Source organism: Mirounga leonina, unplaced genomic scaffold, assembly GCF_011800145.1.
Source record: "Mirounga leonina isolate KUSES-001 unplaced genomic scaffold, KU_Mleo_1.0 Mir_201, whole genome shotgun sequence".
Classification (NCBI taxonomy): domain Eukaryota; kingdom Metazoa; phylum Chordata; class Mammalia; order Carnivora; family Phocidae; genus Mirounga; species Mirounga leonina.
The window spans coordinates 15,279,274-15,295,472 of NW_023270504.1; the positions used below are offsets into that span (position 1 = coordinate 15,279,274).

At 36.7% G+C, this 16,199-nt stretch overlaps 1 protein-coding gene across 2 annotated transcripts in view; it reads right to left on the reverse strand.

The window, feature by feature from the left end:
- The window catches only part of PIK3C2G (phosphatidylinositol-4-phosphate 3-kinase catalytic subunit type 2 gamma), a 344,923-nt gene that overhangs the window by 142,012 nt on the left and 186,712 nt on the right, over positions 1–16,199 (reverse strand). For both annotated transcript variants that reach the window (XM_035028133.1, XM_035028132.1), the window contains 2 exons: positions 7,824–8,004; positions 4,648–4,755 (listed from right to left, as the gene is read on the reverse strand). In XM_035028133.1, the coding sequence (XP_034884024.1) occupies positions 4,648–4,755; positions 7,824–8,004 (289 nt within the window). The remainder of the gene's footprint in view (positions 1–4,647; positions 4,756–7,823; positions 8,005–16,199) is intronic.

Here is a 16,199-nt window from a genome sequence, read left to right on the forward strand (position 1 = left end):
CATTTTCTTATCTTTACAAATAACAGTGTGTTTCCTCCTTTCCTTTCTTTCAGTTATACTTTGCATTTCCATTTTCAGCTTTATGATATTGACCACTTTCCATTATACTTTCCTTTTTGCTTATTTTCCTTTTATGTTCTTACAGCTGTTTGAGTGCTAAAAGGTTGTATGTCTTTAGGCTATTAGAGACTTTCTGTTGACAGTGAAGAGTTAAATCAATACTAAATAAAGGAAAAGAACTTGATCGTTTCAGTTTATCAACTTAGTAAAATATGACATCAATACATGTTGAAGGATCAGTTTGAATATCATTATTTTTTGAGAAGTCTGAAATTGCTAGAAGTAGAGAGGAAAGGATATATATTTTTTAACTTAACCTATCAACAGAAATCTAACTTAATCCCTAAGCAAAGGGAAACCCTTGCTTACTGAATCAGTTTGAGATTTTTTTTTATTATTATGTTATGTTAATCACCATACATTACATTATTAGTTTTTGATGTAGTATTCCATGATTCATTGTTTGCATATAACACCCAGTGCTCCATGCAGTACATGCTCTCTTTAATACCCATCACCAGGCTAACCCATCTCCCCACTCCCTTCCCCTCTGGAACCCTCAGTTTGTTTCTCAGAGTCCATAGTCTCTCATGGTTTGTCTCCCCTCCGATTCCCCCCCTTCATTTTTCCCTTCCTACTATCTTCTTCTTCTACTTCTTTTTTTTTTTTTTAACATATAATGTATTATTTGTTTCAGAGGTACAGGTCTATGATTCAACAGTCTTACACAATTCACAGCACTCACCATAGTACATATCCTCCCCAGTGTCTATCACCCAGCCACCCCATCTCTCCCACCCCCCACCACTCCAGCAACCCTCACTTTGTTTCCTGAGATTAAGAACTCCTCATATCAGTGAGATCATTTGATACATGTCTTTCTCTGATTGACTTATTACACTCAGCATAATCCACGTCATTGCAAATGGCAAGATTTCATTCCTTTTGTTGGGTGCATAATATTCCATTGTGTGTGTGTGTGTGTGTGTGTGTATACCACATCTTCTTTATCCATTCATCTGTCGATGGACATCTTGGCTCTTTCCAACGTTTGGCTATTGTGGACATTGCTGCTATAAACATCGGGGTGTACGTACCCCTTTGGATCCCTACATTTGTATCTTTGGGGTAAATACCCAGTAGTGCAATTGCTGGGGTGTATGGTAGCTCTATTTTCAACTTTTTGAGGAACCTCCATACTGTTTTCCAGAGTGGCTGCACCAGCTTGCATTCCCACCAACAGTGTAGGAGTGTTCCCCTTTCTCTGCATCCCTGCCAACAGGGAAATCCAAATCAAAACCTCAATCAGTTTGAGACTTATAGTAAATGGGTGAGGCTGCTTGTTAAGTAATGAATTCTTGCTTCGAGAATAAGTCAGTCAGGGAACATAAGCCCTTCTGTCATGGTATTGAATTAGGAAATCCTGTATTAGGCCAGAAATGAGTCTAGATCAGTGGTTTTCAAACTGTGCTCATCCAATTCTTGGGGGTCTCTTTGAGGCATCCCAAGTCCAGGGAAGGGAAAAAGGGCAAAGGGAGGATGAAGACAAGGCTTAGCCCTTCTTAATTATATCACTCGGAGCTATTTTGCTTTCATTGTTTTATATTTGGGTTTCCACATGCAGTATACTTTTTGAGAGTCATGTCGAAAATATTTTATATTTGACAACTAATATGCACAAACCATTATTTATGTGATATCAGAGATACCATATCTACTCTCCAAGAGCCTACAGAAAGTTGGTATGAACACAAACACATATGCATTAAGTTGAAAATAATTTACAAGGCCATTTATCACAGTTGAATGAAGAAGCACTTAAAGAAGAGAAGTCTTCCAGAGATGAGCTGGATTTGAAGATTGGGAAAAACAGAGATTAGCAAAAAGGTTTAAAAAAATGCTTTCTAGGTAGGGAAAGGCAAACAATGAGAATTTAGATTAGTTGTTAAAAGTGGATTGCAAGGGCCACAACCAGGAGACAGGAAAGAATGAGTTGGAGTCTTGGAAGATAATTTTATGTAAATGGTGAGATAAAAGAGCTGGAATAGAGAAAAGAATATAAGAAGAGCTGGAATAGAGAAAGAAAGATATGACCCCTGTTCTTGAGAAGTATACACTAATGACACAGATTTAAAATAGTTTTTAAAAAGGAAAGAAACCTATTAGTAAATGAAGTGTGTGGTTCTTACTTTCCCAGGAGTGGAGGAGGATTGCATTAAGTTACAACCACTTTCCCAAATGGTCCATTCCCTAGTGATCCAAAGGAAAATAGGAAATGGCCCATTGTAATTAGTCGTTCCAAGGAGAGACGAGGGTGAAAATTCTTTGAAAGAAGGCTTAACTCAAAGCTAAGACCTTTGTCCTCTATCTTGGAGAGCCACACTTTAAGAAGGGGATTGGTGTGAATGCTTCTCTCCAGTGTAGTTTACTGATGGTGATTAAAACAAAATGTTGACTGTAGGCTTTCCCATACTCACTATCTTCATAGGGCTTCTCTCCAGTGTGAACTCTCTGATGCATGATAAACTGTGAACTCTCACTAGTGGCTTTCCCACAATCATTGCATTTATAAAGTTTCTCCCCAGATGGGTTCTTTGACATCGTAACCTTGGTGCTATCACCAAAGACCTTCCCATACCTATCACATTCATAGGATTTTTCACCAGTGTGAATTCTCTGTTATATAACGAAATGTGTGTCTTGACTGCATATTTTCCATACTTAAGGGGTTTTTTGCTTGTGTGAAGTCAGGTGACATAAAATAAGACATTTACTCTCACTGATTATCTTGCCACACTGTGTTCCAAATGTTTTTCTCTGGTATGAATTTGCTCATAGCCAACAGGTTGAGTTCTGACTGAAGCCTTTTCCATACTGCCTGCATTTATTGTGCTTGTTCCCTAGTGTGGAGGCTCTGATGTCAAATAAGACATTTACCCGACTGAAGGCCTTACTATGTTCATTATACTTAAGGCTTCTTCCCAGTATGGATTCTCTGGGGGTCAAAATGGTTTCTGTTGGAACAGAGAGCTTGCCCACACTCATTTCAACTGTAATGTTTCTCACTAATGTGAATTACTGGATATTAGAAAAGGATTTTACTCTGAATGAAAGCCTCCTACACTCATGAAATTTATGTCTTCTCCCGAGGATGAGTTATTTGAGGGTCAATGAGTAGGGAACTCTGCGTGAAGGTTTTTACGCATAAAGCACATTTATAAGTTTTTTTTTCCAATTATGGAATCTCTGATATTGAATGAGATGGGAGTAGTGATGACAGATCTTCCCATGTTTGCTGCATTCATGGGGCTTCCCCGCTTAGTAGATTCTCAAAAGAACCATTGACTGAGAGGTCTTTCTAAATGTCTTATCATACTCATTACACTCTTAGAGGCTCTTTTCTTTTGGATCCTCTGATGCAGGCTCTGATTGAAACCTTGCCACATTCACCACATCTTCAGATGTCATGTATGTTCCTTCAGACTTTCTTGTTTGGCAGGACTGTAGGATGGACTAAAATGTTCCTCAGGAGAGAGTGTCACCTGGCCACATCTGCCCTGTTTATTGCTCTACACACAGGTGCTGAGCATTGTGTCAGGCACAGCTGGCCAGAGCAAATGGAGCAAAGAGGGAGCTTTACTTGGCATACTTTCCGGACTCAAAGAAAGTACCACTGTCTGCAGGTAGGTATAGAAAAGGAGTGTGGTCCCAGCTACAGTGCTAGGGGTGGTGACTCCTGAGCTGGTGACCCTCAGCCTGAGGCAGCAAGGTTGTAAACATAATAGTACCAACTTTTTAGCAAAACTTTTTATATTCATACTAATAAAGGTCTAGTTTTTCTCCTAATTATTGGATTTGTTTTCTTGATTATATTATAATGTCAGTCAAGTAACATTTACTGTGCATGCGTGATAGTTTAACCTCTTCACTTCTGAGTCTCACTTACCAATCTTTCTTCTATTAGTGCTTTCTACTCTTGGGCTTTTGAGAAGGAGGCTAATAAAGTTAATGGAGATGAAAGGAGAAATAATGATTCTAAGTTAGAGAAGTGTGACTGATAGAGGCTTAAGAAGAGAAAGAAATTGTTTCTGATGCCAGAAAGGTCACTCCAGGCATAAGTAAAATCACAAAATATATTATATGGCACACTGACACGAGTTTCAGTGAATTTTAAATTAAATAAAAACCGAGGTGTTGTAGCTCATAATATCCTAGTGTACTAAGCATGGGTATGCACATAATCTAAATAAGCATGAAACTAAAACCAGCCTGCTTAAGGTCACCAAATCAACCATTTTGAATAAATTGAGAAATTAATTTAGTGAGAAGTTTATTTATTTATTTATTTATTTATTTTTACTGAACTGATAGTTTATTTCTAAACCAGCAAATCAAGTGATGAGGCCAGTGCAATCTCAACCTTACACAGTGCATCAAATGCAGCACATAGTTTGGATAGGATTCAATTACTTTTTTCTTAAAATACTTGCAGTGACAATTTACAAATTGTTTTTGCCATTTCAAAAACATACAGTGAATTAAACAATACAAAAGTACTCAACTTACGTACTAAATAAACTGACTTACATCACGATCGATACCCTTTATACACAGGGCAGGGTTCAGAGGAAGGTGGCAGGTCTTTATACACTGAAAGAATTCTTCTAGTCTGCCAATCTCTTTCTTTAGTACCTCCTGTGAAAAAATCATTTGAAAAAGCATTTTAGAAACTGTAAAGAACTTGACTTTCTTTCAAGTTATAATTTTCTTCTATTGATTAAATAAACTCTTTAATTCAGGGGTTGCACACTTGGATGCTTTGGGGTCAAGTAGGTGATGTAGCCACATATAAGGAAGCAGAGGGTTAAAAATAATAGAGAGTGTTGGGGGAAATGGGGAACTAAAGAGTTCATGCATTTTCTACAGGATTTTAAATTCAATTAAAAGCAAAACCAAAACCAACTATTCTGTTCGAACAAAACGTGATGGGTTGGCTATGACTTGAGGCCCACCATCTTACAATACCTGCTTTAAGTAATTGTTGACACAACCCAATTCTGATAATTTCCTGGAATCTTAGTTTGTAACCCTCAAGATTTATACTTAATAGTGATAGTACATTTCAGAAAAAAAAATCACATATACTAAGAGCAATAATGGCAAAAATGACAATTGTCAGAAATAGCAATATATTTGAGCAAATGGTTTACTAAATAACAATGAGTATATTCCTGATACTTGCCTCATTCCCTTCCACAGTTCTCTGTACCTGTGGAAGGTCTGAAACCACAAGCAACACCTTTAAAATTGTGTATCCCCTAACAAAAAGAGCAGAAAAACAATAATTCAAAATATAAGAGCTCCTTTAAGCCCACTTTCAGAAACTCTTTAAGTCCAATTCTAAAAATGAAGGTATCAGATTAATAATGTTTAATTAACTCCCAAGAGTTTCTTAGCTCTTACTCCTGGGTCATTGGCAAATAATAGAAACTACTGCTCCCAGAATCCAGAAGAGCAAGGTGGAAAAATATCTTCTTTCACACAGTTTAATTAGTACTTTTTATTTATTTTATTTTATTTTTGACGAGATGACATGGCTTAATAGTAAACAGCAGAGAAAAACAATGTATAAAGAAATAACTTCTAGGAATCTGAGGAAAAATAATCAAGGAGACAATTTTAATATATTAAACATTCTAGCCTTTATCCGAATAAGCAGACATAAATTTATAAGTAGGTTTGCAGAATTATGAATTATCTATTAAAAAGGTTTTTTTTTAAGTTTTTATTTAAATCCCTGTGAGTTAACATACAGTGTAATATTAATTTCAGGTGTACAATACAGTGATTCAACACTTCCGTACAACACTAAATGTACTTTTTCAAATGAAATAGAAAAAACAGCTAACAGTAACTTGAATTGTGCGAAATTGTAAATGCTTCTTTCATCTCTTTTATTTTTATTTTCTTATTTTTATGTGAAGAAGTGTTATCACAAAAACAGTCTAGGTGAGAGAAATATATTTATTTGAAAGAATAATGTCAATAGCTTTTTGGAACTTAATGTAAATGGTCAAAAAAGGCATCAGACTTATTTAACTGTTGTATGCATCTCAAATATGTGAGGAATTTTAAAATCTAAGAAATAAAGACTAAACTCATACATAAATTTTATAAATTTTAAACCAGTTTATTTACTTGCTTTCATTTTTTTCTATCACTAGAAAAATTAATCTGCAGTAATATGAAGAAATTATAGAAGCTTGTTTTTTTATTGCTCATATTATTTATCTTATGGTTTTTCTGTCAATCTAGAGTTTATACGTTTCCCATTTAAGAATAAATTCCATGCTTATGCTTTTTATTTCCTATTTATTCCCATATAGGTGAAGGGCCATAGCTTCTGGCACTTCTATCAAATGAATGACTTCCAGCAAGAAAAATACTGGGCTGGGAAAGAATTCTGGGACACTTTGCCTGTCAATGTTTCTATATTATTATGTTGAAAACTCTTTTTGATTTTAGACAGTGGGTGGAGAGAAACTATGTGCTCCCTTTGAGGACACAATTCATGTTTTAGTCATCTTTCCATCCTTAACTCCCAGTCTGTAAGTATTAATTGTTCCTGAATGATGTTATTAATACAATGGATAGATGCCCATTATCTCCCTGCATCTAGAATGTTGAACGTAAGAGAACCTGCTTAGTGGTCTATATCAGTGAGGGAAACTAGTGATGCAGATAATTAAAAAGAACTAATATTCTTCAATCAGATCAAGAAAAAGAATAGCCAGGTCCATTATTATAATCAGTAATGAAAAACACACAATATTTTGACTATCATTCATGGATTTTAGTATAAAAGTTTTACTATCCACACCACTATTGATTTGCTTAATTTAATTAATTGTTTTGCCAAAAAAGTCTTTATTTTGATTAGCGTAGTGTTAGAAAAATCTAGACCTCGATTTTGTACCTTGGACAAGAGTACCCTAAAAAGTCCCCTCTGGACTTCTACTAGTGTGAGTTGTGCTGCCATTTTGAGGAAATTACTTCATCTGGTCTTTTTAACCAAACTGCCTTTAAGTTTATTTCTCCTTGTCAGGTACTCCCCATATGCTGCATGGCTACTTAGATCAAAAAACTATATTGGGGTACCTGGGTGCCTCAGTCAGTTAGGCGTTCAAGTCTTGGTTTTGGCTGAGGTTATGACTTCAGGGTCGTGAGATTGAGCCTCATATTGGGCTCCACACTCAGTGGAGAGTCCACTGGAGATTCTCTTCCTCTCTGTCTCCCCTTGTGCTCCTCCCACCATTTGCTTGTGCTCTCTCTCTCTCACAAATAAATAAAATAAAATCTTAAAAAAACATGTCCTTCTGGTAGACATTATCATTAACTTTAGGATTGTAAATTGAAAAAAAATCTTGAGGGGCGCCTGGGTGGCTCAGCCATTAAGCATCTGCCTTCGGCTCAGGTTATGATCCCAGGGTCCTGGGATCGAGCCCCACATCGGGCTCCCTGCTCTGTGGGAAGCTTGCTTCTCCCTCTCCCACTCCCCCTGCTTGTGTTCCTGCTCTTGCTATGTCTCTCTCTGTCAAATAAATAAATAAAATCTTTAAAAAAAAATCTTGATTAAAGTATTTGAGTTGGGTGTTTTATAACTAAGTATAGACAATGAATCTGCTTTATAAGCTATGAAATTAAAATTTAATTGAACAAAAGATTAAATAAAACACTACATGAAGATTAATTTCTCAACAAACCTGTCTTTGAGGGTCACTGGCAGACTTGACTTTTTCCCCGATGTCTCCCAGAATTTTAATAAGTTTCTTCTCCTTGGAAAACTCATCACTCAAGGCTTTTCCTGAACAGAATTGGAGAGCAGCCAACAGCTTCTGATACCAGCTTTTAAAATAAGTTTCATTCTGTGCATCCTTTAGCAGCCTAAAGGAAAGAGAAAAAAAGAATTCTTGTATCCACAGCTAATTTTTTAACCACCTCCAGCAGGAACAATTAGTGCACTTCAGACTAATCTGTATTTGGTGGCTTTGGGCAGTTTAACAGCCTGGAATCGGGGAAAATGTTGTTTATTCGTTGGCAGTCATCAAATTCTATCTGATAGCTAATGAGGTTCCTAGAGTGAAGAATCAATAAGAGACCTGCCTTTTCTCATTTCAATTCACAGTGCACTTCTTCTTCTTTAGGCTTCTTAATTCTATAACAAATACTTAAGAACATACTTTGACTTCTTATTCAAATAAGGACAATATTTTAGAAATAGTACTTATAAGTGACCACACTATATTGGAACTCAACCATCAACCTTCCTTTTCCTACTTTTCTTCAAAAGGCAATGCCCCCCCCACTGTCACATACCTACATATTTCTCTTTCTTCAAGTATCTCTCCTTGATTACTTGGAGGAAGACATGGTTTTTGTTTTCAGGCATTTCTGGATTCAAATCTCAGCCCTCTGACTTACAAGTAATTTATAAGTAATTTAGGTTAGTTACTAAACTAGGCTGAGATTGTATTTCTTTATCTATAAAATAAAGTAATAACGTTGACTCTGTGGAGCTGTACAGAACACAGAATGAGCTAATGCATTCAGAAGGGCTTAGCACAATGTACCTATCAGTCAGCCAACATTGTTCGTATTTTGTGGCCTCCCTCAGCCAACTTCTGTTCCGGCCTGGCTGTCTGCTCATGTCATGAACATGGGAGGCATAGCACTTAAAAAAGTGAGAATACTATGCTAGATAATGGAGAAGTAACAAATATTTTATTACTTTGTCTGCCATGTGACAATTTCTATTGCCTTGAAACTAATTCTAATATGCTCAAACTTTACTTTCTATTCTGCCCTAAACCACTGAAATAGGAAAAAACAAAAACAAAAACAAAAACAAAACCCTTATTCCTTTGAATGTTAACCTCTCTTTGATTGATTCTTTTCCTCTTAACTGGTCTCTAGTCTTGTCCTTCTCTGAAAATTTAACATTCAAGAAAATAGAAGAAAGTTATTGTGAGAATAGAATACTAAAAAAAGGATTAAATGCAGAGCAATTGAAAAGTATATAGATGAATTTCATTCTGCATTCTTAATTTTGCATCTCTGTTTCTGTATTATGTTACAGAGACTATAACACATTATTTTCATTTGTTCTATGTTCTCTGTTTCTATGTATTTAGAAAAATTAAGTTAAAAAGTTAAAAAAATTGAGTCTACCTTTTTTTTCTTTTTTTTAGGTGAGGGCTTGCTCTCTTGTCATTGTTATGAAGCCAACTTATCTTCTAGCACCTCTTTTGCTTTTAAGTGGAATAACAGTTCTTTTTTTTTTTTTTAAAGATTTTATTTATTTTTTGACACAGAGAGAGACAGCGAGAGAGGGAACACAAGCAGGGAGAGTGGGAGAGGGAGAAGCAGGCTCCCCGCTGAGCAAGGAGCCCGATGCGGGGCTCGATCCCAGGACTCTGGGATCATGACCTGAGCCTAAGACAGATGCTTAACAACTGAGCCACCAGGCACCCCTGGAATAACAGTTCTTATTTACCTCTGGAAAGCATTAAAAAAAACCCTCAAAGGGTTAAAGATGTATTGATGAAAAAATGTAATCCATTGATACCTGCTTATTTTCAATGTAAGAATAATAGCAATGAAGTTTTCCTATGCTTACCCCTACAGTGAGCATTTGGAATGTCAGATGTAATAAATGAAACCTGTCATTATTTGGAAGCTCTAAGAAAATGAGTGTTGTGTGAGTGTGAATTGGAAAGCCACAAATGCAAGCATCCACATGTAAAACTTTTAAGACATTTTATGTAAAATTGTATATCTCTCAGATTCTCTCCATATTTTGAGGACTTTGGTAATATACCATTTTATAGTGTACTTGGGTTTCAGTGAGCTAGGTACTTGACAGGTAGAATATTTCTTTAAGCTTTCTTTTTTCTTTTATTATGTTATGTTAATCACCATACATTACATCATTAGTTTTTGATGTAGTGTTCCATGATTCATTGTTTGCGTATAACACCCAGTGCTCCATTCAATATGTGCCCTCTTTAATACCCATCACCAGGCTAACCCATCCCCCCCACCACCAGAACCCTCAGTTTGTTTCTCAGAGTCCATAATCTCTCATGGCTTATCTCCCCCTCTGATTTCCCCCCCTTCATTTTTCCCTTCCTAATATCTTCTTTTTTTTAACATATAATGTATTATTTGTTTCAGAGGTACAGGTCTGTGATTCATCAGTCTTACACAATTCACAGTGCTCACCATAGCACATACCCTCCCCAAAGTCTATCACCCAGCCACTCCAACCCTCCCACCCCCCACCTCTCCAGCAACCCTCAGTTTGCTTCCTGAGATTAAGAATTCCTCATATCAATGAGATCATATGATACATGTCTTTCTCTGATTGACTTATTTCGCTCAGCATAATACCCTCCAGTTCCATCCACATCATTGAAAATGGCAAGATTTCATTCCTTTTGATGGCTGCTTAATATTCCATTGTATATATATACCACATCTTCTTTATCCATTCATCTGTCAATGGACATCTTGGCTCTTTCCAACATTTGGCTATTGCGGACATTGTTGCTATAAACATCGGGGTGGATGTGCCCCTTCAGATCACTACGTTTGTATCTTTGGGGTAAATATGACAGGTAGAATATTTCTATATCTCTATCAATGTCTGCCAGCATTTTCATACAATTTGAATATTGAGTCGCTTGTTTTAAAAATATTTTTAACCAGTTCTTATACATAAGTATAACTCTATAATCTGACTGCTATATGCATGATAAAAGGAAAAATTTTGTACAGATGAAGTAAACTTTTTACTAAAATAATTTTTTAAAAAGATACCTTTAGAGATTAGAGGGGTCATGGGAACTGTCAGAATTATAAAATTTTGTGTTCATAATACTCTTAATTTTTTTTGTTAGAAATATATTTGATTTTTTTCAAGGAGAAAAACACAATTTTATTCCTTGCTCAAAATAAAACAGAGCAGGGAAGATTTGCAGAGAGAATATGAGTGTGTTCTAAAAATATTTATAAAAAGCAAAGAAAATTCAGTGTATTCCACTGTGATTATTTTCCTTGTAGAATATGCCTTATTCCAACCCTGCATCCCCACTAAGATCAGATGTTCTCCCGGTGATATCTGGCTCAAGCTTTATGGCTTTTTACCCGACTAATGAAGAGTTTGTCTTTATACATTGTGGAATTGAAATCGTGGAGTAGTAGAGGTAGGAGATGACCATGAGAGGTCAAATAGTCCATCCCTGTGTCCTTACACAGTCAAGAAAAATTAATGTGTCCTTTCATTTTAAACAACTGCAAAGAAAGTCGGACTATATAATTTGAGGTAGAGGGATACTCAGTTCTGCATCGATGACTTTTACATAAGGAAGCGCTAAACCACTCATGCCGTAGTTTGTATCCATTGCCTGTGTGTGTAAGATTAGCTAACAGCCTGCCACTCTCTCTTGAACATCACAGAAACCTTTTTCAAAAGACATTGTCACCTAAGAGAAGCAGCATTGCCTGCGTCAAATAATTTTTTTTTTTTTATTTTCAAAGTTAAGACCAAGGGACTGAGAAGTATCAAGATTTGGTGGTGAAATATCAGACTTTTAAGGTGCATGCAATGTGACTGTGTATACACTGTGAGGTAAATCTTAAAATGCCAGAGACCTGTTTATCCTAATATCTGTGAGATTCAAGGATATAATTCAATTTGATATGATTTTGTACACCTCTTACAGACTGTAAGTCATGACAATGTTAAAATGATGATAAATGCATAAAATCTAGCTGATTAAAGGTTTGGACAGTGTTAAGGATGAGAAGCAGAAGCAAGAATAAGGAGGAAACTAAGGTAACAGCACAGTTGTTAGAGGATGTTATAAAGGTATTTGACTGAATTAAGGGGATCATGGTGGACTCAGAGAGACCTAAGATATAGAAACCCCAGATTGCACGATAGGGAGATTTTCCTTGGATATTGAGATTGTCTCTGTTTCTTCATGCTCATGGCTGTTAATGATCCCATAGTGAATGACTTCCTAGAGCCACAGGAGAAGTACATAGTTCTCACTTCTCAGACTACCAGCAGGACAGAATAGAGTCATCACACCATCCCCGCCCTCCTTGCCTCCTGACTCTCTTCAGTGAAGGTCTAATTGTAGTTCTCAATAGCACAGTATCCCACATCTTACAGGCTGCCTTAAATTTTGACCTTGTGAGTGAAAAGGGGAAACAACATCCTAGAGCAGAAAAGAACTGAGCTACACAATGAAGATGAGTGATTTCAGATCATTCCAGGACCTCCCCTTCCCATTTTCTCTCATGTTTGTTGATACAAGGCAAGGTGTGAGTCTCAATAGACCAGTTTTTAGTGACCACAGGAGGATTCTAGGTCACTTCTTCAATTGTATTTAAAACCCTGGGACATATAAAGATTGATATTAATACTTGATATGGAATTACTAATTTTAAGATTTTAATAGTGTGATTAAGAAGTAAAAAAGCATGTAGGGTGCCTGGGTGGCTCAGTTGGTTAAGCATTTGACTCTTGATCTTAGCCCAGGTCTCGATGTCATGGTTGTCAGCTCCATGCTGGACATGGAGCCTACTTTAAAAAAAAAAAAAAAAAAAGAAGAAGTAAAAGGCATGTCCTTTGTAAAGGACAACTTTATTTTACTTCTTAGTGTTTAAAACATTTATTTAATATTTTCCAAACTGAGGACCTTGATACTTCTTTTTTTTTTTTTTAGAGAGAGACAGAAAGAGAGCATGGGCACGAGTGGGGGTAGGGGAGGGGTAGAGAGGGAGAGGGAGACAGAGAATCTTAAGCAGGCTTCATGTTCTGCACAGAGCCTTTGTGGGGATCGATCTCATGACCTTGAGATCATGACCTGAGCTGAAATCAAGAGTCAAATGTTTAACCAACTGAGCCACCCAGATGCCCCAGGAACTCAATACATTTTATAGTCCTTGCAAGGATAATCATTTCCTAGGACTAGTTTATTCTTAGAATACTAATTTGCTTTTTTGAAATATAACACTGAACTTCTGTTGAATTTTGCATGTAAAGAGCATTATATTGGCCAGGTTTGAGGAAACGTAATTTCCAGTCAATAGTGCAATATCTGTCAATACACTATTTTGTAACAATTCTTAAATATAAAACTATTAAAAGGAAATAAATTCAGAAAGTAATGACATCCATACTGTAGAGATTGTATACATTTTTAGAACACTTAAATATGTGAGAGAGGCCCATAAAGTATGTAACTGACTTAATTGTATATATAATTTATACACTTAATATTTATTACCACCTCAAAAGTGTTCTCTTTGAAATGTTATATGTTCATACTAATGACATTCCCATTGTGCTGACACTATGTGGTAGATCTGATTATTGTTTCCAACTCTATGCTTTCCTCCTCTGAATATCATACATCTACTCCTTGTTTTGTGACTTCTCTACCCAGTGTCAGGGTTGGTCATGTGACTCATTTTGTTCAATAGGAGGTGACTGATGAAATGTATGCCCATGTCCATGCAGATGCTTTAAATGTGCTATTATGGATTGGTTTGGCAGCTTGTACTTCTGCTTTCTGCCATGAAAACAGTATGTCCCAGCTGGGGTGTTGTTCCTCCAATCATGGAGTAACAAGACTATGTAAAGCAGAGCTAAGCATTGCTGTGTGGAGTCCAGTGGAGCCAAGCAGAACTACAGTAAGTCCACATCCTATGTACTGAACAGGTGAGAAATAAATCTGTGTTGTTGCAAGCCACGGAAACTTTGGGGCTATTTGTTGCTATAGTAAAACTAATGAATATGCCTATTTTCATATTTTTTTCCCATTTTCTTTGTTTTTGTGTTTATTTATTTGTATTACCTTTAGAATATGCAGCATATTTTTTAAACATCCACAGTGTTAACCCTGAGGATATTTGGGGGCATATCTTGTTTACTGAAAATAAACAAAAGTCATCTGGAGCCAAGTCTGGTGAATTGGATGAGTGATCAATTTGAGTATACTATTTCAGATTTAAAAAAACTATAAATGTAATAAAAATGGTTTTCTTTTATAGATCATAAAAAGCCCCAAAAGGATTTAAAAAATGATTTGATCTGGCTCATTTGGGCATGTATATTCTGTTATACCCCTGACATTTTGTTGTTTTATTACTACTAACATACTTTTTGACCCATTTAAAAGTGTGAATAGGCCTATGTACCATCTGTTGCTTTGTCTAGCCAAGTGTTTGTGTACCTAGTAGGAGATCCTTTCTGAGTAAAAATGTTGTACTAATGAGTGCAATAGGGCAATGGCAAGATTTTTTTTAGGACTTACCTAACACAGAACAAGACAGAGGGCCTGATGGCTTAGGGCAGTGAGGGAGGCAGTATATGTAGCTGCTCTGGGAAACTAAGAGCCCTGCTTTAATGCTAACAACTGGAAGACTGGAATGGCTGAGAAGCAGGGGACCAATGGCTTTGGAAAAGGAAGTACCCATATCAACATGTTTGAGAGTCATGAGTCATTAGCCTAGTGAGGAATAGACTAGTTCCGCTATGCCCAGTTCTCTCTGCAAAGTCCAAAGAGGAAAGCCCAAAGAGAGCCATTTATTCAGCTATGTGCCAGAATTGGAGACTCTTGCCTCATTCCCAGGTTAGATTTCTGTTCTGAAAGAGGGTTTGTTAATTTCCCCTGAGCTTATGTGAACAGGAAGATAATGCTAGGGCAGGATAGAGAGACAAGCTAGGAAAGGAGCAGCCCACACTCCTGCACCTCAACTGTTTGGCAAAGCAAGGATGTACAAGTTTTTCATGGTTCAAATAAATGCATGGAAAGTAATTATATGTGATCCACTCCTTGTGTAGAAAGGGGTTGATCCAAGGCCAGATCTCTCTATGGGATGCTCCTGCAAGACTGCCCTAAGAACTCAGCCATGTGAGGTAGCCAGTTTTCACAGTGAAACCACACAGAGCCTTGATGGAAAATCAGAGACCTCAGAGAGAGGATTGCAATTGTTTGTCCAAGTGTGAAGGTCACATTTCTTTCTTTTCTTTCTATTCCCAAGTCAAGAGAAGTAAGAACCAGAAAAGAGAAAGAAGAGGAGTGAAATATCAGATCTTATTCTCTACCCACTGCGAGCTCCCAAACCAAAACTTGGCTGGTGCTGAAGAATAGGGAGGAGGTGTTTGTCAAATTGGAGAAGAAATTGAAGTTTTAAAATGGACAAAACTAGTAGGAGTTTTTGATCTAAAAGTGAGCAGGAAACTGTGGGATCTACTCTGGTTTTAAAGATTTTTTTTAAATTTATTTATTTGAGAGAGAGAGAATGAGAGACAGAGAGCACGAGAGGGAAGAGGGTCAGAGGGAGAAGCAGACCCCCAGCTGAGCAGGGAGCCCGATGCGAGACTCGATCCCGGGACTCCAGGATCACGACCTGAGCCAAAGGCAGTCAGTCGCTTAACCAACTGAGCCACCCAGGCGCCCCTCTACTCTGGTTTTAATTAGGGAATATGAAAGAGCAAAGGTAGTATTTTAAAAATAATAAAAACTTCTGTTGGAGACTACCAAGCTCAGCCAGTTTAAAGAGAACTAGGTAAGGCCGTTAAAAATCTAAGTCAGTATAAGAAGAAATACAGCTTCAGGAAATGCACTGATTGCACTGCATGAGAAAAAAATGCCTCAAAATGCAGAATAAGAACTGAGGGGATTTTATCTCAAAACTCTGAAGAGGGTTGGCTGAGATTTTTCTTTTTCTTTATTCCCTTGCCACTTCTATAAAAACAGTGCCCCTTTTGACTTTATTTATGGGCAATTATTGCTACACACGGAATTGTTTTCAAGAAGTCAAACTTGTTTCTTCAGCAATAGGTTATTAACACTGCATATATGTGGATATGTAGGTATGCAGTTACTATTATAATTGATAGTTTATCATTATGGTTAAATAAAATCTTTAACAGGTATGACCAGTCACATGTTTAATCATAAACTTAAATGGTATTTTTTTCTGAAGGAAAATTAGCCATAGATGGTACCCAGTTTGTGTAAACATTTGTCATCAGGATTTACTGTTATATAGCAGTGATG